General features: G+C 45.9%; 2 protein-coding genes across 2 annotated transcripts in view; both read left to right on the top strand.

The window, feature by feature from the left end:
• LOC310791545 (uncharacterized protein) overlaps positions 1-26,528 on the top strand; it is a gene marked incomplete at both ends in the record, with an annotated part of 557,869 nt that overhangs the window by 118,085 nt on the left and 413,256 nt on the right. The window lies entirely within an intron of this gene.
• On the top strand, positions 23,749-25,949 carry LOC310791125 (protein NLRC3-like; the record flags this gene model as incomplete). The annotated part of the gene is made up of 3 exons (XM_083652825.1): positions 23,749-24,591; positions 24,706-24,840; positions 25,866-25,949. 3 exons carry the CDS (start codon positions 23,749-23,751, stop codon positions 25,947-25,949), a joined length of 1,062 nt encoding a protein of 353 aa, XP_083508951.1.

Below are 26,528 nucleotides of genomic sequence, written 5' to 3'. Positions count from 1 at the left end.
GAACATGAGAACATGGACCCTCAGACACAAAGTAAGATTACTGTTACACTCTAAACTTCATAATAGCCTGAGAACATGAGAACATGGACCCTCAGACACAAAGTAAGGTGACTGTTACACTCTAAACTTCATAATAGCCTGAGAAGAACATGAGAACATGGACCCTCAGACACAAAGTAAGATGACTGTTACACTCTAAACTTCATAATAGCCTGAGAAGAACATGAGAACATGGACCCTCAGACACAAAGTAAGATGACTGTTACACTCTAAACTTCATAATAGCCTGAGAACATGAGAACATGGACCCTCAGACACAAAGTAAGATGACTGTTACACTCTAAACTTCATAATAGCCTGAGAAGAACATGAGAACATGGACCCTCAGACACAAAGTAAGGTGACTGTTACACTCTAAACTTCATAATAGCCTGAGAAGAACATGAGAACATGGACCCTCAGACACAAAGTAAGATGACTGTTACACTCTAAACTTCATAATAGCCTGAGAAGAACATGAGAACATGGACCCTCAGACACAAAGTAAGATGACTGTTACACTCTAAACTTCATAATAGCCTGAGAACATGAGAACATGGACCCTCAGACACAAAGTAAGATGACTGTTACACTCTAAACTTCATAATAGCCTGAGAACATGAGAACATGGACCCTCAGACACAAAGTAAGATGACTGTTACACTCTAAACTTCATAATAGCCTGAGGACATGAGAACATGGACCCTCAGACACAAAGTAAGATGACTGTTACACTCTAAACTTCATAATAGCCTGAGAACATGAGAACATGGACCCTCAGACACAAAGTAAGATGACTGTTACACTCTAAACTTCATAATAGCCTGAGAACATGAGAACATGGACCCTCAGACACAAAGTAAGATGACTGTTACACTCTAAACTTCATAATAGACTGAGAACATGAGAACATGGACCATCAGACACAAAGTAAGACGACTGTTACACTCTAAACTTCATAATAGCCTGAGAACATGAGAACATGGACCCTCAGACACAAAGTAAGATGACTGTTACACTCTAAACTTCATAATAGACTGAGAACATGAGAACATGGACCCTCAGACACAAAGTAAGATGACTGTTACACTCTAAACTTCATAATAGCCTGAGAACATGAGAACATGGACCCTCAGACACAAAGTAAGATGACTGTTACACTCTAAACTTCATAATAGCCTGAGAACATGAGAACATGGACCCTCAGACACAAAGTAAGATGACTGTTACACTCTAAACTTCATAATAGCCTGAGAACATGAGAACATGGACCCTCAGACACAAAGTAAGATGACTGTTACACTCTAAACTTCATAATAGACTGAGAACATGAGAACATGGACCATCAGACACAAAGTAAGACGACTGTTACACTCTAAACTTCATAATAGCCTGAGAACATGAGAACATGGACCCTCAGACACAAAGTAAGATGACTGTTACACTCTAAACTTCATAATAGACTGAGAACATGAGAACATGGACCCTCAGACACAAAGTAAGATGACTGTTACACTCTAAACTTCATAATAGCCTGAGAACATGAGAACATGGACCCTCAGACACAAAGTAAGATGACTGTTACACTCTAAACTTCATAATAGCCTGAGAACATGAGAACATGGACCCTCAGACACAAAGTAAGATGACTGTTACACTCTAAACTTCATAATAGCCTGAGAACATGAGAACATGGACCCTCAGACACAAAGTAAGATGACTGTTACACTCTAAACTTCATAATAGTCTGAGAACATGAGAACATGGACCATCAGACACAAAGTAAGACGACTGTTACACTCTAAACTTCATAATAGCCTGAGAACATGAGAACATGGACCCTCAGACACAAAGTAAGACGACTGTTACACTCTAAACTTCATAATAGCCTGAGAACATGAGAACATGGACCCTCAGACACAAAGTAAGATGACTGTAGAAAACTGTATAGGTGGAAGTTACAGGTATGGCCTCAGCAAGTGGGACATCATGGTGGAATGAGGAGGACTCAGAGGAACCAATTGTAAGGGTTTTTATTCAAGCAAATCCCGTTGTAGATGGATAATCATCAGACAGATGTAGACAAGTTTGAACAGATGATTGAACCTAAAAGAAACAAGATATTAACAAAGTATTCGAACAAACAAGAGAAAACAAATTCAGCTGTAAACGAATATAATAAAACTAATTCAAATCAAATACTTAATCAATATACAAAGGAAATAACACTAACTATAACAAACTTAACACTTACTTTAAATTATGCATCTGTATATTTGCAGACAAAGGGATTTGGCAGGAAAGGCCAAACCAACAGCCTTCCCCCAGCAGCGTAGATGGCAAACTGAGCCTGGTCTAATTAGTGTCCTCTTATACAGTCCAGGTGTGGCTGGTTAGAGTGCATCTAAGGCCTGCCCCCTCCCCCCCCTCCTGAGAAGAGGGATAGGCTTTTGCACAGCCGCCCCTCAAATATGATATCATATTTGACAAATATCCTAACTTCTGGTAGGGTTAGTGGTTTCAGTGTCAGCCATTGGAGGGAGGGGCACTAGTCTTGCAACAGGTCTGATGTATGGTTTCCCTTTGATGGTGACCTCCACTGTACGGACGCGGCCATCCTCACTCGGAAGGAGCCGAGCTACCTTTCCAATCGGCCAGAGCCCTCTAGGTAGCTGTGGGTCTATTACCATAACTACATCAGACACTGCGAGACCCGGGGTGTCCCTCTGCCATTTCCGGCGGGTTTGGAGGCTGGGTAGGTAGTCCTTGATGAAACGTGTCCAGAAGTGGTCGGTTAGGATCTGGCTGTGTTTCCATCGCCTACGGCCCATAAGGTCAGACTCGGCATACACGGCCTGAGGGAGTGAAGCGTCCCGCCGCCCCATGAGGAGCAGATTTGGGGTCACAGGGTCCGGGTCAGCCAGGTCCGATGACACATATCCGAGTGGTTTTGAATTGAGGATGCCTTCGATTTCTATCAGCACGGTGTTAAGTACTTCCTCTGTAACGGTCTGTGCCCCCAGCACCACACGTAATGCCGTTTTAATAGATCTCACCTCCCTCTCCCACATTCCTCCAAAGTGGGGAGCATTTGGGGGGTTAAACCTGAACTTGATCCTCCTCCTTCCCAGCTGCTCCTTCAGTTCTGGGTTCAAAGCCGTGAAAGCATTACTGAGCTCCTTTGCCCCCCCCTTAAAGTTCGTCCCACAATCCGATAGGAGCTCGAAGGGTTGACCTCGGCGTGCTGTGAAACGTCGTAAGGCCATCAGGAAGCTATCTGTGTCCAGGCTGGTAAGGATTTCTATATGCACACAGTGCGTGGTGAGGCATTTGAACAGGAGGCCCCATCTCTTATCAGTCTTGCGGCCCAACTTTATGAGTAAGGGGCCAAAACAGTCCATTCCTGTTGACCAGAATGGGGGCTGAGTTAAGCGAACTCGGGAAGGGGGCAAATCCGCCATTTTGGGAACAATGGGTTTAGCTCTCCATTTCCTGCATTCGATACAAGTCCATTGGTGCCGCTTAATGGCCTGGCGGCCACGAAGAATCCAGTATAAACGTCTGATCTCTGCAAAGACCCTCCCTGGGCCTGGGTGAAGGAGCCGTGCATCATAGTCCTTTATTATCAGAAGTGTTACTGGGTGCTTGGGGTCAAGAATGATGGGGTGCATGGCTCCTGGTTCAAGTTCCTCAGCCAATCTAAGTCTGCCTCCCACTCTAATAAGATTTAGTTTGGCCTCAAACTGTGGGGAAAGGGATAAGAGACGACTATGGGCGGGAAGTTCCCTACCAGATTTAAGTGACTGGAAATCCTCAGGGAAACTTTCCGTTTGGGCTTGTGAGATAAGAATTATTTCAGCTGTAGCCCGGTCAGGTGAAGGGGTCCCAGCAGGGGAGTGTTTGGTAGCATCCTGAAGCTGTTGGTATGTTGCCTCAACCAGATCTTGCCAGGTACCAAACCGGCTCGGGTCCGGTAGATCTGGGTGCTCATTGGTCTGGGTGAGGCCACAGAACAGGGGTTTCCTCAAATCTGGAAGTGGGTTGTTAGTAGGTGGTGGCTGAATGGGCCATTGCTTGGGGGCCAGACCCAGAAATGCCGGGCCTCTGTTCCATCTGTGAGGTTCTGCCAGTTCCATTACTCTCTTACCCCTTGTAATGTCATCAGCAGGGTTGTTACATGTATCAACATAACGCCACTGGTCAGGAGAGGTTAGGTCCAGGATCGCTGTGATGCGGTTGGCAACAAAAACTTGGTATCTACATGACTCTGACTGTAACCATGTCAGAACAACAGTAGAATCTGACCAGAGCACGGTTTTGTCGATAGGGATTGTTAACTCATTCTTAAGCAACTGGGCCAGCTGGGCTCCTGTCAGGGCTGCGGACAACTCAAGGCGGGGAATGGTGAGCTGTTTTTTGGGAGCTACCCGGGATCGAGCCATAACAAATGAAACATAAGTGCCTCCTTCTTCATCCTCCATCCTCAAATAAGCTACAGAGCCATAAGCTCTTTCTGAAGCATCACAAAATATATGCAATTGTCTCTGTTTTATGAGCCCAGGGGCATTGGACTCATACCATCTCGGGTATTGGACTTTGGCCAGGTCAGGCAGTTCACTCTCCCACTCCATCCATGCCTGCTGAAGTTTGCCCGGGGGTATGGGATCATCCCATTCTCTTTTCTCCATCCATAGCTGCTGGAGAAGGACTTTAGCTCTGGTGGTAAAAGGTGTCACATATCCCAGGGGGTCATATTGAGTGGCAAGTACTTTGTACACGTTCCTCATGGTTAAAGCATTATACACCACTGGCCTATGTTTGTAGCCTAGCGTGTCTGATGCAAAATTCCAGCTCAGTCCAAGAGTGCCCTCTGTAGGCTCTGTTCGGTCCTGTCCCAGCCATCTCTCTGTACTGTCGGCTTGGGCCTCTGGTGGTAGATGGTCTACAACAGACTGAATGTTACTGGCCCACTGCCTGATGTCAAAGCCTCCAGAGGACAGTGTATCTCTCAGCTTGATAATCAGTTCCTTGGCCTCTAGAGGACAAGGTAGAGAATGCAAACAATTATCTACATAAAAGGACTGGAGGACTATATTTGCAACATTACCAGGCTCTTGGTGGGCTTGTGCATGTCTTTGTACAGCATAGATGGCACAGCAGGGGCTGCAGGTTGTGCCAAATGGGAGGACTTGCCACTCATATACATCCGGAGGGTCTTCTCGCTTCATCTCTCGCCACAAGAATCTCAGCAGCGGTCTGTCTTCTGGTAGTAGTCTTATTTGATGGAACATGGACTTAATGTCTCCACTGATTGCCACTTGGTGCTGTCGGAAGCGGAGCAGCACTCCTAGCATCGACGGACCTAGTATTGGTCCTGGGAGGAGTTGGTCATTCAAAATTTGGCCTTGGTAGGGGAATGAACAATTAAAGACTATACGGAATTTTCCATTGTGTTCCACAATGTGGTGGGGGATGTACCAGGACTCTAGTGACTCGGATATCTGCTCACTAGTTAATTTGGCAACATAACCCGCCTGCACCAACTTTTCGATCTCCTTTACATAGGTCTGAGCCAACTCCGGTTTCTTTCCTAGGTGGCGTTCAGTCTGGCGTAGGAGAGGCATCACTGACTCCTTAGGTGCATGTAGGGTTGGGACATCACGCCGGCGAAGGAGAGGTGTAGCATAGCGTCCAATTCCATCCATTTGTACTCTTGTTGTTTTGGCCTCCAGGAGTTTCATGGCCTCCACGTCCAGCTTGGACCTTGTTATCATTTTCTCATTTTGAAATGGGAGAACATCTACTTGCCAGAGCCTCTCCACATGGCGACTGAGTTCGGCACTGGGAGACCCAGTGGAGATAAAGAGAGCTTGGGCTACCTCTGAATGTCCCTGGAGGGAGGTAGGCCCTTGAAGTGTCCAACCCAGCTGGGTGTGGAGGGCTGCTGGTGCCCCTGGAGGACCTAAGCAGACTGGTTTCGTGGGAGTTATTAAGTGAGAATTGTCTGCTCCTATGAGAAGAAGGGGCTGCACCTTCTGGAAGGAGGGGAGGGGAAGGCCCTGTAGGTGGCGATATCGCTTTTTCAGTTTATCTACCGGATAGCTCTGTTCTACAAGGGACAGTTTCTCAGAGGTGAATGCATCTTTGATAAGGAAGGTTACCTGTGGATTGAGGGCAGGTGATATTTCAAAAGTGACTGAAGTTCCGTTCAGTGCTTCGGTTTTCTGCCTGATTGTGCGTACAGCTAGATGTTCCGCAGGCCCTTTAAGCCCTAGCTGTTTACGGGCTGCTGGCAGGAGCATTGTACGCTGCGAGCCATCATCCAGAATGGCATAGGTCTCCAGTGACCGGTGTTGGTTCCATAGAATTACTTTGACCACCTTTAGCAGGACTTTGGGGGAATTGGACTGGGGGTTCAAGTACAGGACCTTGCTGTCGGTCTCTCTCTGATTGACACGGTGGAGAATACCAAGGTGCTTCCCATTGCAGTGGGGGCATGGCTTCCTGAGATTACAGTCAATTGCCATGTGTGGCCCTGCACACCTCCAGCACAACCTCTCCCTCTTAATCCACGCCATCACCTTCTCCGTGGGCTGATCTTTCAGCTCTTTGCACTTGATTATTGGATGCCCAGGTGAATTGCAGAATGAGCAGGGCTTAGGTTTCCTCTCCTCTCTTACCAGGCGAGTTGAGGGAGGGGGGTTGAAGTCGGTACCATGCAGTATCGTGGCGGTTGTAGGGGCAGGCCTCGAAGTTGACCTCCTGCTCTGCATAGAGCTGTCCGTATTCAAGTACCTAACTTGTGCTGCCACAGATTGGCACTCTGCCTCACCCTGCAGCCACGCTGCAAAGTGCACCAGGGTGTAGTGGACCCCTGGCAGGGTTGATCGGGCATACCGTACAAAGTTGGCTACGGAATCCGCTGGCAGCTTGCTCAAAAGGTGGTGTACGTGGGAGGGACAGTTCAGCTCTGCTGCCCCTGCACTCTGCCCCATGGCCTGCAACATCCCCACCAGGGATTGGACTCTCACTGCAAACGTATGAAATGCTCTAGAGTCACCAGGTTGAACTTTTGGGAGGTTGATTATATTGGTGATCTCCCTGGTGGCCAGATGGTGGGGCTGTCCATACTGTTGGTCTAAGGCAGCCAAGGACCTAGTGTAAGGCTGTGGGTCATGGGCATATGCTAATGCAATATGTCGAGCAGAGGGCAGCTTAAGGTGGTCTAATAGGATGTGGTACTTATAGATTTCTGTTTCCCAGGGAGGTAGCAGATTAATAAGGGCCATCTTCAGCATGGTATAGTCATGTGGGTCTTCCCTATAAAGACTAGGGAAGGTGGGTCCCTCTACCCGTGACCTATACCCGGGCGGGGGGCCTGCATATGGTTGGGAGTTATGCACTGGAGGTAAGGGGGCCAACTGAGGGAGGTAATTCCCATATTGGTAAGCCTGGTGGTCATAATATTGTTGGGGTTGCCTTACTTGGGCTGGCCAACCTAGGGGTGCTGGGCCTACCTGCATAGGATCAGTTGCCGGGGCCCACTGGAATTGAATAGGTACAGGGCCCGCCTGGAGCGGAGGAGGCACAGGGAGCACCTGGAATAAGGGGGGCACCTGGAGCGGAGGAGGTGCGGGGGCCGCCTGGAACTGGGGAGGCGCAGGGAGCACCTGAGGCGGAGGAGGTGCAGGGAACACCTGAGGTGGAGGAGGTGCAGGGAACACCTGAGGCGGAGGAGGTGCAGGGAGCACCTGTAGAGGAGGAGGTGCAGGGAGCACCTGAGGTGGAGGAGGTGCAGGGAGCACCTGTAGAGGAGGAGGTGCAGGGAGCACCTGTAGAGGAGGAGGTGCAGGGAGCACCTGTAGAGGAGGAGGTGCAGGGAGCACCTGTAGAGGAGGAGGTGCAGGGAGCACCTGTAGAGGAGGAGGTGCAGGGAGCACCTGTAGAGGAGGAGGTGCAAGGAACACCTGAGGTGGAGGAGATGCCAGCCTGGGGGTGGGCGCTTGGGCCACCTGCTGAGACAACGGCTGGTGGAGGTGAGTGGGGCTTAGGCCCGCCCGAATAGCAGGGTCCGAATATGCTTTCATAGGAAGCCTTAGTGTCTCTTTGTCGGGCGGGTGCAGTGGGCATGCACTCTGGGGCCGGGTTTGGGTGTACTTGCTCCCAGGTAGAGTGAACATGCCCAAATCCCTGTCTGATTCATACTCACTTCCCGCATAGCTTGAGGCATTAGATCTGCCTGAGGCCAGGTATCCCTCCACAGCTTCAAGCCTCCTGTCAAGCCTCCTGACCACCTGCAATAGAATGTCTCTGGTGTCATTGTCACTTGGTGCAGGTTGGCCAGGATGCCGTTCAGGAGTGGGGCCCACTACTTGTTCATGGTAGTGCAGTGGGGGAGGGGGTTGAAAGGCCTCGTCCAGGGGGGCTGATTGGATGGCTTGACATGGATAGTCAAAATCCTGGAGGTATGATGGTGGTCCTCTGGCCCGTGTCCCCCTCCTGAGTTCCTCCTCTTGCTGGTTCCTCTGAGTCATTCCCACCCGCTGAGGCCAATCCGGCTCGAAGGACCATGTAGAAAACTGTATAGGTGGAAGTTACAGGTATGGCCTCAGCAAGTGGGACATCATGGTGGAATGAGGAGGACTCAGAGGAACCAATTGTAAGGGTTTTTATTCAAGCAAATCCCGTTGTAGATGGATAATCATCAGACAGATGTAGACAAGTTTGAACAGATGATTGAACCTAAAAGAAACAAGATATTAACAAAGTATTCGAACAAACAAGAGAAAACAAATTCAGCTGTAAACGAATATAATAAAACTAATTCAAATCAAATACTTAATCAATATACAAAGGAAATAACACTAACTATAACAAACTTAACACTTACTTTAAATTATGCATCTGTATATTTGCAGACAAAGGGATTTGGCAGGAAAGGCCAAACCAACAGCCTTCCCCCAGCAGCGTAGATGGCAAACTGAGCCTGGTCTAATTAGTGTCCTCTTATACAGTCCAGGTGTGGCTGGTTAGAGTGCATCTAAGGCCTGCCCCCTCCCCCCCCTCCTGAGAAGAGGGATAGGCTTTTGCACAATGACTGTTACACTTTAAACTTCATAATAGCCTGAGAACATGATAACATGGACCCTCAGACACAAAGTAAGATGACTGTTACACTCTAAACTTCATAATAGCCTGAGAACATGAGAACATGGACCCTCAGACACAAAGTAAGATGACTGTTACACTCTAAACTTCATAATAGTCTGAGAACATGAGAACATGGACCCTCAGACACAAAGTAAGATGACTGTTACACTCTAAACTTCATAATAGCCTGAGAACATGAGAACATGGACCCTCACACACAAAGTAAGACGACTGTTACACTCTAAACTTCATAATAGCCTGAGAACATGAGAACATGGACCCTCAGACACAAAGTAAGATGACTGTTACACTCTAAACTTCATAATAGCCTGAGAACATGAGAACATGGACCCTCAGACACAAAGTAAGATGACTGTTACACTCTAAACTTCATAATAGTCTGAGAACATGAGAACATGGACCATCAGACACAAAGTAAGACGACTGTTACACTCTAAACTTCATAATAGTCTGAGAACATGAGAACATGGACCCTCAGACACAAAGTAAGATGACTGTTACACTCTAAACTTCATAATAGCCTGAGAACATGAGAACATGGACCCTCAGACACAAAGTAAGATGACTGTTACACTCTAAACTTCATAATAGCCTGAGAACATGAGAACATGGACCCTCAGACACAAAGTAAGATGACTGTTACACTCTAAACTTCATAATAGTCTGAGAACATGAGAACATGGACCATCAGACACAAAGTAAGACGACTGTTACACTCTAAACTTCATAATAGCCTGAGAACATGAGAACATGGACCCTCAGACACAAAGTAAGATGACTGTTACACTCTAAACTTCATAATAGCCTGAGAACATGATAACATGGACCCTCAGACACAAAGTAAGATGACTGTTACACTCTAAACTTCATAATAGTCTGAGAACATGAGAACATGGACCCTCAGACACAAAGTAAGATGACTGTTACACTCTAAACTTCATAATAGCCTGAGAACATGATAACATGGACCCTCAGACACAAAGTAAGATGACTGTTACACTCTAAACTTCATAATAGTCTGAGAACATGAGAACATGGACCCTCAGACACAAAGTAAGATGACTGTTACACTCTAAACTTCATAATAGCCTGAGAACATGAGAACATGGACCCTCAGACACAAAGTAAGATGACTGTTACACTCTAAACTTCATAATAGTCTGAGAACATGAGAACATGGACCCTCAGACACAAAGTAAGGTGACTGTTACACTCTAAACTTCATAATAGCCTGAGAACATGAGAACATGGACCCTCAGACACAAAGTAAGATGACTGTTACACTCTAAACTTCATAATAGCCTGAGAACATGAGAACATGGACCATCAGACACAAAGTAAGATGACTGTTACACTCTAAACTTCATAATAGCCTGAGAACATGAGAACATGCCAAATTATACATGTGCTCAAAGTAGAACATAATAATAAGCCAAACTATAGATGTGTTCCTATTTGTATCCAAAGTACTTTGAATGAATGATTTTGGAACATATTAAAGGTTTTGAAAAACATAATCTCATACGAATTCCAGTCTGATTTTACAAAATCTCATTCCATAAACACAGATTTTATCACGAGGAAGTGGATAGCGTAAACTATTTTGAAATACTGTTGCAGGACTTGGAAATATCATTCAATAAAAAAAACGAATTGAATCGAAAAAGCAAAATTCTGTCTACTACAATGAAACACCATTGAGTTTAACCTGTGATGTAGAAATGGTGTTAGGTCCTACTACCTAACAGGGTGAGAGCAGTTTGTCTCAGATTCAGATGACTTTATTTATCCCAGAAGGGCATTCAGTTCTAAAGCGTACCCGGCCCCGACGTTGACTGAGTGGGACTACATGAGTTTGTAGAGTTTGCAGAGACCTGAATGGGAGGGGCCTTCTTTCCTCATTTGTTGCCGTGGTTACCACTGATGCAAAACCTGGCATCCTGGACACTTATCAACAGACCATGTTATCAACAACTCCAGATGTCAGAAAAACTGACAATGTGCAACGTTGCAAGAAGTTGTGTGTCTTTACACGCATTCAGCACCAGTGGCTCCTGCATTACATTACTGGCTTTCTTGGTAAGCTAAGCAGGGGCTGGTTGCACCAACTGGTCTTACACTGGTCGGAATGCCGACACTTCGGAATGGCGAGCTGACCCCAGGAGGAGGCGTAGAGCCTGCCTGTAACAGACATCTCCACGGAGACCTTTTTGACCGTCATCGTCGTAACACCGCCAGTTCGCCGTCTTTGAAAGCACGACGTTAGATTATAACTAACTAGTTGTGTGGCTTAGCATTCCAAAATGTTGCCGTTAATTTTTTAGAATGTAATACATAGATTTGGGAACGTTACATTCAATTTCATTCAGACTGTCTTTCTGGCTCAATCGCCGCCATTGTTCCCCCGGAGCGAGGGAGGATGGGAGGAGGGAGGGTGTTTTACAGTAGTGGCTGATAGAGCGTAGTGGCACAGTGCTCCAATCAGGTCGTGAGGCACATTTTTTGCAACACCATCCAATCAGGGTGCATTCCCTGGCAATTCACATGGACGCGCATTGCTACGACCAGCATAGTTAAGACCAGACGTAAGCCGTGTTGGTGCAACAGGCGTAAGTCCATGGTCTTAACTAAGACCGACGTAGGAGTTACGACCAGGCATAGTTAAGACCAGTTGGTGCAACCGGCCCCAGGTCTGGCCTAGGATACTCCTTGGATGGGAGACTGGTGCTGGATGTGGTGTTGGAGGACCAGTAGGAGGTGCTCTTCCCCTCTGGTCTGATGAATACTCTGATCTGATGAATAATCTCCCCAATGCCCCAGTGCAGAGACAGGGACTCTGTCCTGTGAGTGAGCACCGTCCTTCGGATGAGACGTTAAACCGAGGTCCTGACTGTCTGTGGTCATTAAAGATCCCATCGGCACTCTTCACATGAGTAGGGGTGGAACCCCGGTGCCCTGGGGGGTGTAACCCCGGTGCCCTGAGGGGTGTAACCCCGGTGCCCTGGGGGGTGTAACCCCGGTGCCCTGAGGGGTGTAACCCCGGTGCCCTGGGGGGTGTAACCCCGGTGCCCTGGGGGGTGGAACCCCGGTGCCCTGGGGGGTGGAACCCCGGTGCCCTGGGGGGTGTAACCCCGGTGCCCTGGGGGGTGTAACCCCGGTGCCCTGAGGGGTGGAACCCCGGTGCCCTGAGGGGTGTAACCCCGGTGCCCTGGGGGGTGGAACCCCGGTGCCCTGGGGGGTGGAACCCCGGTGCCCTGGGGGGTGGAACCCCGGTGCCCTGGGGGGTGTAACCCCGGTGCCCTGGGGGGTGGAACCCCGGTGCCCTGGGGGGTGGAACCCCGGTGCCCTGGCTACATTTCCAAACAGGCCTTTCTTCAATCATGGACACCTAATCATCCCTCCTTACTTAATTGGCACATTCAGTCCTCAACACTGTGATAGCTGATGTGTGGTGAGCGTTCTGACGCAAACTGGCTGCTGTGCATCACCCAGGTGGGTGCTACACATCGGTGGTGGATGAGCTGAGTTCCCTCTCCCTCCCTCCCCTGATATGTGAAGTGCTTTGAGTGTGTAGAAAGGTGCTATATACATCCAATCAATTAATTATTATAATTACTAGAGCTAATGATGATATGTATCAAACATTTGTGTTTGCAGAGGTCAGTACCACAGGCAGAGAGCAGAGTCTCCAGTACCCAGCTGTCTGTCTATGAAGACTGACTGGTCTAAAGATGATTTAATACACTTCAGTAATGAACCTGGAAACCTAGACTGTGAGTCTCAATATTAATATTTTTGTCTAAAATGCATTTCTAAAATTTCCACATTTATTTTGATGGAAATTGGCGGACCCCCTGCAGTACCTCCACGAACATTTCAAATCTACTTTTACATTTTTCAACAGCATCCCCCCCCACCCGCCAGAGAGCAGAGTCTCCAGTATCCAGCTGTCTGTCTATGAAGACTGACTGGTCTAAAGACAGACCTCCAGCTTTCAGTAATGAACCTGGACCTTCAGACACAAGGTAAGAGGACTGGTTATACTGCAATGAGGAAATGTGATTTGATATCCTACAGTATTGAGGTGAGCTCAAATTAATGCTGAACAAACAATGACTCAAATTAAACAATGAATAATGAAAATTGAAAAAGAGCTAAGTAGGCTACAGATATGGGCTATATCTGGTGAACACAGAGCCCACTAACAGGTCTACAGCTCAGTTCCTGCAGCATATCGCTCAAAAGGCCACCTCCCTACTGAAGAAAGTATTTTCTATTCATAAGGGGGTCACACATTATTTCTCTATCATGACAATTAGCGGTATGTATATTTACATTTACATTCTGTCATTTAGCTGATGCTTTTGTGAAAACGTAGGGTAGCTTCAGTTGTTTTAAATTGAGTGTGTGGTGTTTTTATTATTAGAACAATAATTATTTGTATCGATCAATTACTAGAAATGATTGGCTGGTCAGGAGTAGAGAAATCACTCTGATTGGCTGGTCAGGAGTAGAGAAATCACTCTGATTGGCTGGTCAGGGGTAGAGAAATCACTCTGATTAGCTGGTCAGGGGTAGAGAAATCACTCTGATTGGCTGGTCAGGAGTAGAGAAATCACTCTGATTGGCTGGTCAGGGGTAGAGAAATCACTCTGATTAGCTGGTCAGGGGTAGAGAAATCACTCTGATTGGCTGGTCAGGGGTAGAGAAATCACAATGATTGGCTGGTCAGGGGTAGAGAAATCACTCTGATTGGCTGGTCAGGGGTAGATAAATCACTCTGATTGGCTGGTCAGGGGTAGAGAAACACACTAAACGCTCTGCTCATTTTCCAACTTCATCTCATCTGATCATTCCAATACACGGATATTTTCACGACGTGACTTTGGTAAAGTCTATCACCTCTCACTGCAGGATACTCATTTAGTGTGGTTTCTCCTTATTATTCCTTTCTTCTTCCACAAGCAAAAGACCAGACAAGACCTGACAACACAACTATATATATATATATATATATATATATATATATATATATATATATATATATATATATATATATATATATATATATATATATAAAAGACCAGACAAGACCTGACAACACAACTATATATATATATATATATATATATATATATATATATATATATATATATATATATATATATATATATAAGACCAGACAAGACCTGACAACAACAGTTCCATTTGCAACTTTTCATCTGACATATTCTCCATTAGAAGGAGCTATATTAAGTGAGAGAAATAGTAGGCAAACACTGCTTTGTTTCATTAATCAGGTCTCACACAGGTGCAAATCATACGTACTTGTTGCAGCACAAACTGGTTGTTCCTGGACCAACATTTCCTCCTAGTTCGGGCCGGGAAAACCCCGCCCCGAACTCATTTGATTGGTCGCCGCCATTGCTTCTTCCTGAAAACGTGCGACAAGTAAAAAAGATGTGGTTAAGATTACGATTAGGGTTTTCTTATCTAACCACGACCATAACCAAACCCTAACCACATTGTTGTACTTGCCTAAACCTAATGTTTTATAAAAATGTGTGTGGTTAGGGAAGGGCTTCTAGTCATGAGTCCAGACAGGCAGCTTGCAGGCAAGTGTTTGCTAAGCCTTGGCTGAGGAGCTCTTTACCTGAGATGATGAGAGCTTCCTCAGCATCATAGATTTTCAGCCTAGCTACCAGGCCAAGCCTCAGCAGCAGCCTAGCTACCAGTCCAAGCCCCAGCAGCAGCCTAGCTACCAGGCCAAGCCCCAGCAGCAGCCTAGCTACCAGGCCAAGCCCCAGCAGCAGCCTAGCTACTGGCTGAACCACCAGCAGTCTGTGTGCCTGCCTCTCCTGAACCGACTAACCTGTGGAGAGCCCATCCTGATTGTCTTCTTCATAAAGACACAGATACCTTCACAATGTTCATAATGTGTTTCTCTCAGGATGCAGCAGGAGAGAGCAGACTCCCCTGAGCCCAGCTGTGTGTCCATGAAGAGTGACCGGTCTATGCATCTCCCTTATAACTTCAAAGATGGACAGCACTCTACTGATCTGAGGTATTTATTTGAAACTGATGATCACAACAGATGCTGTTGTCAGATTCACAGTCATCAGATGTAGAATTGGTCCGATCCTTCATCACATCCAATCAGAGCAGCATTTACACAGTTGAGTTGTTTGTGTTTGTGTGTGTGTGTGTGTGTGTGTGTGTGTGTGTGTGTGTGTGTGTGTGTGTGTTCAAGATTCAAGATTTTTATTGTCACTCCATAGTACAAGTATCACGTGTGAAATTCTTGTGCTGTAGACTCCGTTACAACATAGTGCAAAATAACAGGGCAAATAGGTGCAGGAAAACAAGAGGAGGACCCGCGCATCCGAGAAGGAAGAATGAGTGATGAGTCTCGCGCTAGCTAGCTGGCTGCTAGCTGGCCGCTAGCTGGCTGCTAGCTGGCCGCTAGCTGCTCCGGTATGCTTAGCTTTTAGGTGATAGCTCAAAATCGATGTACTTCGGTGATATTTTAATTCCGTTTTACACAAGGTGCAAACTACTGTTGACTTGTCCACTGTGCCATTTGTTTTGTTTTTTTAGTAAAACAAGCCATTTAGAAGCGTATTGCTGTCACTCTCTTCCATACCTGCACAGGCAGGAGACAGGAAACCGCTGCGACCGGCTTGACTACAAGTACAGGTTCGATGAAGGGACAAAATAGCGGCATGCGATCAACGCGATAAAAAAGAAAATAACGCGGTATGGTCGGCCCTTAATCGCAACGCGATTAATGCGTTAACGTTGACAGCCCTAATGTGTATATATATATATAGCAGCAGCCTAGCTACCAGCTGAACCACCAGCAGTCTGTGTGCCTGCCTCTCCTGAACCGACTAACCTGTGAAGAGCCCATCCTGATTGTCTTCTTCATAAAGACACAGATACCTTCACAATGTTCATAATGTGTTTCTCTCAGGATGCAGCAGGAGAGAGCAGACTCCTCTGAGCCCAGCTGTGTGTCCATGAAGAGTGACCGGTCTATGTCTCACCCTTTTAACTTCAAAGATGGACAGCAGTCTACTGATCAGAGGTATTTATTTGAAACTGAAATCACAACAGATACACAGTTATCAGATATAGAATTGGTCCGATCACATCCAGTTGAGTTCATTGTGTGTGTGTGTGTGTGTGTGTGTGTGTGTGTGTGTGTGTGTGTGTGTGTGTGTGTGTGTGTGTGTGTGTGTGTGTGTGTGTGTGTGTGTGTGTGTGTGTGTGTGTGTGTGTGTGTGTGTGTGTGTGTGTGTGTGTGTGTGACCTTATATGACCTCATACATCATGTCCTCTCAACAGAGTCAAGGAGAGGTCAGAGGTTTCCAGTGGTCCGTCTGCCCAGGAGCATCAAACAGACCTGGACTCCGTATTTACGGTGTGAAAAGAAATAACACATTTTACTTCAGCTACACACAAAAACACCCTGTACTTCACCATCAAGTGAAATCAAGCTGTTACAAAAGGGACAGAGGCTACTGTATCACGGCTAGTTATTATGGTTAGGAGTTACTAAATTATGCCTAACATCACGGCTAGTTATTAAGGTTAGGAGTTACTAAGTTATGCCTAACATCATGGCTAGTTATTATGGTTAGGAGTTACTAAGTTATGCCTAACATCACGGCTAGTTATTATGGTTAGGAGTGACTAAGTTATGCCTAACCCAGGAGTTTTGAAAGAGTGGGAGAGTGAGCCTCCCCTGAGAGATCATATAGACAGGTGAACTAAAAAATTGAACTAAAATTAAATAGCCTATGAAATGAAAAGGCAGACTTCTCTTGAATTACAGGCAGAGCATATGCTTCAGCTTGTTAAACAAGTAAAACTGGTCAGGCTAATCCAGTTTCAATAATCTGAATTTAACTCAAATGAAATATGAAAAAAAAAAAAAAATTGGCCAATGTCCGCGACCCAATCAAAACGGCCCCACGACCCACCAGTTGAGAAACGCTGGTGTAGATGATCAAATTAGTTTGAGAAGGTGCAAGTCTATCATGTCATGTGGTGTTGATTGCTACTCCCGTAGTGTCTGCTACGTTAGTTTGGTAACTAACACAGCGGACGCTACCGCTACGTTAGTTACCAAACTCTTAATCATCAGTTCTACATGTCTGTGCGTCCACACATGACCAGCTGTCCTCAAGAAACATAGCTTCACAGGTCTGTGCGTCCACACATGACCAGCTGTCCTCAAGAAACAGTAGCTTCACAGGTCTGTGCGTCCACACACGACCAGCTGTCCTCAAGAAACATAGCTTCACAGGTCTGTGCGTCCACACACGACCAGCTGTCCTCAAGAAACATAGCTTCACAGGTCTGTGCGTCCACACACGACCAACTGTCCTCAAGAAACATAGCTTCACAGGTCTGTGTGTCCACACACGACCAGCTGTCCTCAAGAAACATAGCTTCACAGGTCTGTGCGTCCACACACGACCAGCTGTCCTCAAGAAACATAGCTTCACAGGTCTGTGCGTCCACACACGACCAACTGTCCTCAAGAAACATAGCTTCACAGGTCTGTGTGTCCACACACGACCAGCTGTCCTCAAGAAACATAGCTTCACAGGTCTGTGCGTCCACACACGACCAACTGTCCTCAAGAAACATAGCTTCACAGGTCTGTGCGTCCACACACGACTAACTGTCCTCAAGAAACATAGCTTCACAGGTCTGTGCGTCCACACACGACCAGCTGTCCTCAAGAAACATAGCTTCACAGGTCTGTGTGTCCACACACGACCAGCTGTCCTCAAGAAACATAGCTTCACAGGTCTGTGCGTCCACACACGACCAGCTGTCCTCAAGAAACAGTAGCTTCACAGGTCTGTGCGTCCACACACGACCAGCTGTCCTCAAGAAACATATCTTCACAGGTCTGTGCATCCACACACGACCAACTGTCCTCAAGAAACATAGCTTCACAGGTCTGTGCGTCCACACACGACCAGCTGTCCTCAAGAAACAGTAGCTTCACAGGTCTGTGCGTCCACACACGACCAGCTGTCCTCAAGAAACAGTAGCTTCACAGGTCTGTGCGTCCACACACGACCAGCTGTCCTCAAGAAACATAGCTTCACAGGTCTGTGCGTCCACACACGACCAGCTGTCCTCAAGAAACATAGCTTCACAGGTCTGTGCGTCCACACACGACCAGCTGTCCTCAAGAAACATAACTTCACAGGTCTGTGCGTCCACACACGACCAGCTGTCCTCAAGAAACATAGCTTCACAGGTCTGTGCGTCCACACACGACCAGCTGTCCTCAAGAAACATAGCTTCACAGGTCTGTGCGTCCACACACGACCAGCTGTCCTCAAGAAACATAGCTTCACAGGTCTGTGTGTCAACACACGACCAGCTGTCCTCAAGAAACATAGCTTCACAGGTCTGTGCGTCCACACACGACCAGCTGTCCTCAAGAAACAGTAGCTTCACAGGTCTGTGCATCCACACACGACCAGCTGTCCTCAAGAAACAGTAGCTTCACAGGTCTGTGTGTCCACACACGACCAGCTGTCCTCAAGAAACATAGCTTCACAGGTCTGTGTGTCCACACACGACCAGCTGTCCTCAAGAAACATAGCTTCACAGGTCTGTGTGTCCACACACGACCAGCTGTCCTCAAGAAACATAGCTTCACAGGTCTGTGCGTCCACACACGACCAACTGTCCTCAAGAAACATAGCTTCACAGGTCTGTGCGTCAACACACGACCAGCTGTCCTCAAGAAACATAGCTTCACAGGTCTGTGCGTCCACACACGACCAACTGTCCTCAAGAAACATAGCTTCACAGGTCTGTGCGTCCACACACGACCAACTGTCCTCAAGAAACATAGCTTCACAGGTCTGTGCGTCCACACGACCAACTGTCCTCAAGAAACATAGCTTCACAGGTCTGTGCGTCCACACACGACCAACTGTCCTCAAGAAACATAGCTTCACAGGTCTGTGCGTCCACACACGACCAACTGTCCTCAAGAAACATAGCTTCACAGGTCTGTGCGTCCACACACGACCAACTGTCCTCAAGAAACATAGCTTCACAGGTCTGTGCGTCCACACACGACCAGCTGTCCTCAAGAAACATAGCTTCACAGGTCTGTGCGTCCACACACGACCAGCTGTCCTCAAGAAACATAGCTTCACAGGTCTGTGCGTCCACACACGACCAGCTGTCCTCAAGAAACATAGCTTCACAGGTCTGTGTGTCCACACATGACCAGCTGTCCTCAAGAAACATAGCTTCACAGGTCTGTGTGTCCACACACGACCAGCTGTCCTCAAGAAACATAGCTTCACTGCAGCTACCAGACTGCTTTTGATCCATGTGGTTCATCTGTCAGCGTCCTCAATCAGTATCATCAACATCAGCTGCTCTTCCTTCATCTTAGGATGATGTCATTTCATGGACAAGAGAAACCTTTGACCCAAATATGTCAGTACAGTACTTTCCCTACAGCCCCCCCTAACGGTACACCTCCAGTACTACAATAATATAAGCAAAGAAAGAAGCAAGAAAGAAAAGAAAGAAAGATGGATTTCTAAAAAATTAAGAAAATTATCTGACTACTGTCATGATTGTAATTTTCTGCAGGGCGTAGCTATAAACCATTCTGGTCATTATAATGTCCCAACCCACTCTCACAAAGAATTGTGACATAGTAACGTGGGTCCACAGCCCAGACGTTCTACTTTCACCAAACACCTTTAAAATTCAGTAACTAGTAGCTGTGGACTGAGGCAGAAACTGATGTTCACATTCAACTATTTTAGAGCCATTGTTGTGAAACTAGAAGGCTTTGTACTGTGGGTCAACATTTCTATTCCATAATTATTTGTGAGATCATGTTGAATCTCCATGCTGCACTCTTTAGATCAGTGCAGGCTTTCAGTCTCTGAAGATGGATGTAATTTTGTCTGCAGATTTTAGTATGAAGGTTTAATATGTATATTATTCTGTTCCAGCTGCTTGAGGAGAACATCGTCACCTTTGTGAAGATGGAGCTGAGAAGGTTGAGTCCAGATGAGGCAGAATGCTCAGAGAGTCAGAGTGAGGAGGAGGAGGTGCTGGATGGTGTGGAGGAAGAGCTGAGGAGGAGCACAGAGGCTTTTCTGCTCTTCCCTAGGAGAATGAAGCAGGAGGAGCTGCAGAGGAGTAAGAGTCTTTAACAGCTTTAATGTCATGGAGAGAGACGGGAGGAGGTGGAGAATGGGTGATTTATGTCTGTTAGAGTTTTGCTTAGTTTTCAAGACAATGATGCCACCTATAAGTGAAAGAATTGGCAAAACAATATAGGAACAAATCATTTGGGGCACCTCGTCTAATTCATTTGAATCAGGTGCACAAACTGTAGCTGGAAGATGCTGTCAAGCCACAGTTCTCAACAACAACAAAGAAAGAACATATAATGTAACCAGAAACAAATTATTAGAGAGAGAGAAGAACATTACCGTAAATTCCGCACTATAAGCCGCACCGGAGTATAAGCCGCAGCAGCAAAATTGCCTGTTTGTTACATATATAAGCCGCACCGGACTATAAGCCGCAGGTGTTTTAATATATATATTTTTTTTTTTTTTTTTTTTTTTAATTGTGTTTTAATGTTTAATTACCATGTAAGGGTTCATGCACAGAGGGGATTGTCGGGAAAGAGATGGCTGTTTGAGGAAGCTCCCATTTATTAACATTTCAACAAAACAACATAACACAACACCACCTGTGTTTTTTTTTACAGTGCACACAGTGTCCGTGGTGTGGTGAAAAGAGGGCAAGAGAGGAAATTAAAACAGAAGTGGATTTATAGTTAGAAAGAGTGCTAAAAAAGAGAGATTTTTTTATTTTATTTTTTGAAAAAATCCATAGATAAACCGCACCGTTATATAAGCCGCAGGGCCAAAAAACGGGGGAAAAGCCGCGGCTTATAGTCCGAAATTTACGGTATATTTGAGTTTTGTTCATTTTGATCTCATTTGACTTGTTAAGACCTGTTTATTTTTTTCTGAATGTATTTGAGTCATCATCGGTTTGGAACATGCCAAATCCATTCCAACAAGAACACAAGATAAATAAACTGAGTTTAGCCCTCCTTCATGTTGGAACTTTACGGTTTATAGTGGCTATAGTTTAAAATGCTAGAAGCCATGAGCATGACCAAACTCTGCTGAAAATCTAAACATTTGCCAAACAAGATCTATTAATTACAATATTTAAAGGTCAATGAGCAGAATCCCTCTGGATAATCTGGTAAAATTATTAATGTGTTAATATGAGTATAATATGCTGAACACAGTGGTGCACACTGGGAAACAAAACAGCACCACACCAGTTGTCTTTCACACTGAGCTGCACACAATCAGGACCTGTTTGTCCGCTCACCACTGATGAGCTGAAGAGATGTCATGGAGTGGAGATACACATTTACCAGGAAATGTTCACATTTCTCATGTTTACCAAAACATCTGCTCACTGATGTTCTTTGTTCTTTCAGAAACTCAACATCCACAACAAGAACACAAATCCAGTCTGAAGGAGAAGTTTCAGTGTTTGTTTGAGGGCATTGCTAAAGCAGGAAACCCGACACTTCTGAATCAGATGTACACAGAGCATTACCTCACAGAGGGAGGGAGTGGAGAGGTCAATGATGAACATGAGGTCAGACAGATTGAAGCAGCATCCAGGAAACCGGTGAGTACACAGTACTACAATAATATAAGCAAAATCCTAATAAGTACTAAGAATAAGAAAGAAAGATGGATTTCTAAAAATTAAGAAAGTTATCTGACTACTGTTATGATTGTAATGTTCTGCAGGGCGTAGCATATGAACCATTCTGGTTATTATAATGTCCCAACACAGTCTCACAAAGAATTGTGACATAGTAACGTGGGTCCAAAGCCCAGACGTTGTACTTTCACCAAAACACATTTACAATTGTTCAAAAATAAAGTTTGTTTGGCCACTAGAGGGCGGGGCCGAGGCGAGGGTGAGGCGAGGATGAGGCTCCCACAACTCTCTACTGGGGCAACTTGGTGGTCAAGGCTGGCTCAGTAACCAGGAAGTAGCTGTGGACTGAGGCAGAAACTGACGTTCACATTCAACTATTTTAGAGCCATTGTTGTGAAACTAGAAGGCTTTGTGCTGTGGGTCAACATTTCTATTCCATAATTATTTGTGAGATCATGTTGAATCTCCATGCTGCACTCTTTAGATCAGTGCAGGCTTTCAGTCTCTGAAGATGGATGTAATTTTGTCTGCAGATTTTAGTATGAAGGTTTAATATGTATATTATTCTGTTCCAGCTGCTTGAGGAGAACATCGTCACCTTTGTGAAGATGGAGCTGAGAAGGTTCCGGAGGGTTCTGAGTCCAGATGAGGCAGAATGCTCAGAGAGTCAGAGGGAGGAGGAGGAGGAGGAGGAGGTGGATGGTGTGGAGGAAGAGCAGAGGAGGAGCACAGAGGCTTTTCTAAACATCACACTGCTCTTCCTGAGGAGAATGAAGCAGGAGGAACTGGCTGAGGAGCTGCAGAGGAGTAAGAGTCTTTCACAGCTTTAATGTCATGGAGAGAGGGGAGGTGGTGGACAATGGGTGATTTATGTCTGTTAGAGTTTTGCTTAGTTTTCAAGACAATGATGCCACCTATAAGTGAAAGAATTGACAAAACAATATAGGAACAAATCATTTGGGACGCCTCATCTAATTCATTTGAATCAGGTGCACAAGCTGTAGCTGGAAGATGCTGTCAAGCCACAGTTCTCAACTGCAACAAAGAAAGAACATATAACCAAACAAGAAACAAATTATTAGAGAGAGAAGAACATTATATTTGAGTTTTGCTCATTTTGATCTCATTTGACTTGTTAAGACGTGTTTAATTTTTTCTGAATGTATTTGAGTCATCATCGGTTTGGAACATGCCAAATCCATTCCAACAAGAACACAAGATAAATAAACTGAGTTTAGCCCTCCTTCATGTTGGAACTTTACAGTTTATAGTGGCTATAGTTTAAAATGATAGAAGCCATGAGCATGTCCAAACTCTGCTGAAAATCTAAACATTTGCCAAACAAGATCTATTCATTACAAGATTTAAAGGTCAATTAGCAGAATCCCTCTGGATAATCTGGTAAAATTAATTTGTTAATGTGAGTATATAATACGCTGAACACAGTGGTGCACACTGGCAAAACAAAACAGCACCACACCAGTTGTCTTTCACACTGAGCTGCACACAATCAGGACCTGTTTGTTCACTCACCACTGATGAGCTGAAGAGATGTCATGGAGTGGAGATACACATTTACCAGGAAATGTTCACATTTCTCATGTTTACCAAAACATCTGCTCACTGATGTTCTTTGTTCTTTCAGAAACTCAACATCAACATCAACATCCACAACAAAAACACAAATCCAGTCTGAAGGCGAAGTTTCAGTGTTTGTTTGAGGGCATTGCTAAAACAGGAAACCCAACACTTCTGAATCAGATGTACACAGAGCATTACCTCACAGAGGGAGGGAGTGGAGAGGTCAATGATGAACATGAGATCAGACAGATTGAAGCAGCGTCCAGGAAACCAGTGAGACCAGAAACAACCATCAGATGTGAAGACATCTTTAATCCCTTACCTGGAAGAGACAAACCAACCAGAACATTGATGACAAAGGGAGTGGCTGGCATTGGGAAAACAGTCTTAACACAGAAGTTCACTCTGGACTGGGCTGAGGACAAAGCCAACCAGGACATACAATTCCTATTTTTGTTCACTTTCCGAGAGCTGAATCTGCTGAAAGATAAAGAGTTCAGCTTGGTGGAACTTCTTCATCACTTCTTTCCTGAAACCAAAGAAGCAGGAATCTGCAGGTTTGACGAGTTCCAGGTTGTGTTCATCTTTGATGGTCTGGATGAGTGTCGACTTCCTCTAGACTTCCAGAACAACAAGGTTGTCACTGATGTTACAGAGTTGACCTCAGTGGATGTGCTGCTGACAAACCTCATCAAGAGGAGACTGCTTCCCCTTGCTCGCATCTGGGTAACCACACGACCTGCAGCAGCCAATCAGATCCCTGGAAAGTTTGTTGACATGGTGACAGAGGTGAGAGGGTTCACTGACCCACAGAAGGAAGAGTACTTCAGGAAGAGATTCACAGATGAGCAGCAGGCCAAAAGAATAATCAAACACATCAAGACGTCACGGACCCTTCACATCATGTGCCACATCCCAATCTTCTGCTGGATCTCTGCTACAGTTCTGAGCGATCTGTTGAAAACCAGTGAGGGAAAAGAGCTGCCCAAGACCCTGACTGAGATGTACATCCACTTCCTGCTGGTTCAGTGCAAACAGCAGAACATCAAGTATCATGGGAGAGCTGAGACAGATCCACACTGGACTACAGAGACCAGGGAGATGATTCTCTCTCTGGGAAAACTAGCTTTTGAGCAGCTGGAGAAGGGCAACCTGATTTTCTATGAAGCCGACCTGAAAGAGTGCGCCATTGATATTACAGCAGCCTCAGTGTACTCAGGAGTCTTCACACAGATCTTCAAAGAGGAGTATGTGCTGTACCAGCAGGAGAAGGTCTTCTGTTTTGTCCATCTGAGCATTCAGGAGTTTCTCGCTGCTGTCTACATGTTCCACTGTCACACAAACAGGGATGAGAAGGTACTGGAGACATTCCTGAAAGAAGAAGAAGAAGCTGGTGAACAATCCCTGGATGTCTTCCTGAGGAGAGCCATGGTCAAATCCCTGAAGAGTAAAAATGGCCACCTGGACCTCTTTGTCCGCTTCCTTCATGGCCTCTCACTGGAGTCCAGCCAGAAACTCTTACGAGGCCTGCTGGCTCAGACAGAGAGCAGGCCTGAAAGCATCCAGAGAGCCATCAGCAACCTGAAGGAGATGAACACTGATAATAAGACAGATGCACAATACTTAACCTCTCCTGACAGAAGCATCAACATCTTCCACTGTTTGATTGAGATGAATGACCAGTCAGTACACCTGGAGATCCAAAAGTTACTGAAGTCAGAGAACAGATCAGAGAGTAAACTCTCTGAGATTCACTGCTCAGCTCTGGCATACATGCTGCAGATGTCAGAGGAGGTTCTGGATGTATTCGACCTGGAGGCCTACAACACATCGCCGTTGGGGCGACAGAGACTGATGCCAGCTGTGAGGAACTGCAGGAAGGCTCGGTTAGTACTCTGTTAGTAACAGTATAAAACAGTCTAGACCAGCCGTTTAAAAAGTGTGAGGCGCCCATTGCCTGACGTGACACCGAAAAAATTTAAGAAAATGCACAGCCTCCACCGGACATGTCCGTCCAGTCACAAAAGTAGCGTACGCGGTTGTCTGCAGAGAGCCTGTACACACACCCTCTGATGACGGAATTTACGTCACGCAGACCATGGCTTCAGCCGGGGGCACAGCGCCCGCAGTCTGACTGCCTCTGTGAGGTGAGCTCAGGGTGTCAGAGGAGAAACCAGGAAGAAGGAAAACACAATTTATTTTAAATGCGTGTTTCACCAATCCGATTGCGGCAGTTCTTTGTATGTACATCAAACACATATGGTCATATTTTTGCATCTGTTGGGGAGCTATTTCAGACCAATTTGACAAGATTTATGGGGCTGGAGAACTGTCTGTCCACGCTGGCCAGCCTGGCTGCAGACACAGTCCATAGAGGATGAACATACAGAGAACACAACATTTACTCGATACACTGCACGGGGCGGGTATCCCACTAGTTATAATAAAGATGTTAAAGATTATTAAAAAAAACAATTAAAAGTCCTTCAGAGTGGATAAAGATGTATACAATGTTTAAAAGAGGATATTTGAAAAAGCAGGATAAAGATGTTTACAACATTTTTGGAACTCGTTGGGCCCTATTCTCCCACAAGCCTTCGGCGCTAAAACGGGCCTTAAACGCAAAAAAACGTGCCTTGCGCCTGTTTTGGGACGATATCAATATGGCTTTAGGCTGCCAAATGCGCTTTAGGCCGAATGGGCGTGGAGCAGTCCCAGAATGGGCCAAAGTGGGCGTGTCGGCCTTAAATACCGGCGTACTGCTATCTTCGCACCTGCCGTAAATTTAGCGCTTTGCGCCTTTGAAAACCAGGCCTATTCAGTGCGCCAGTGCACTTGTGCCTCTCCCCTGTCACCCTTCTCTGTCTCTCTCTGAAACCAGGCCTATTCAGTGCGCCAGTGCTCTTCTGCCTCTGAGTCACCCTTCTCTCTCTCTCTCTGACTCCCTTGCTCAAACAGAC

The sequence above is a fragment of the Poromitra crassiceps genome (assembly GCF_964638095.1).
Source record: "Poromitra crassiceps genome assembly, chromosome: 16".
Taxonomy (NCBI): domain Eukaryota; kingdom Metazoa; phylum Chordata; class Actinopteri; order Beryciformes; family Melamphaidae; genus Poromitra; species Poromitra crassiceps.
This window is presented reverse-complemented; position numbering and strand designations above follow the sequence as displayed.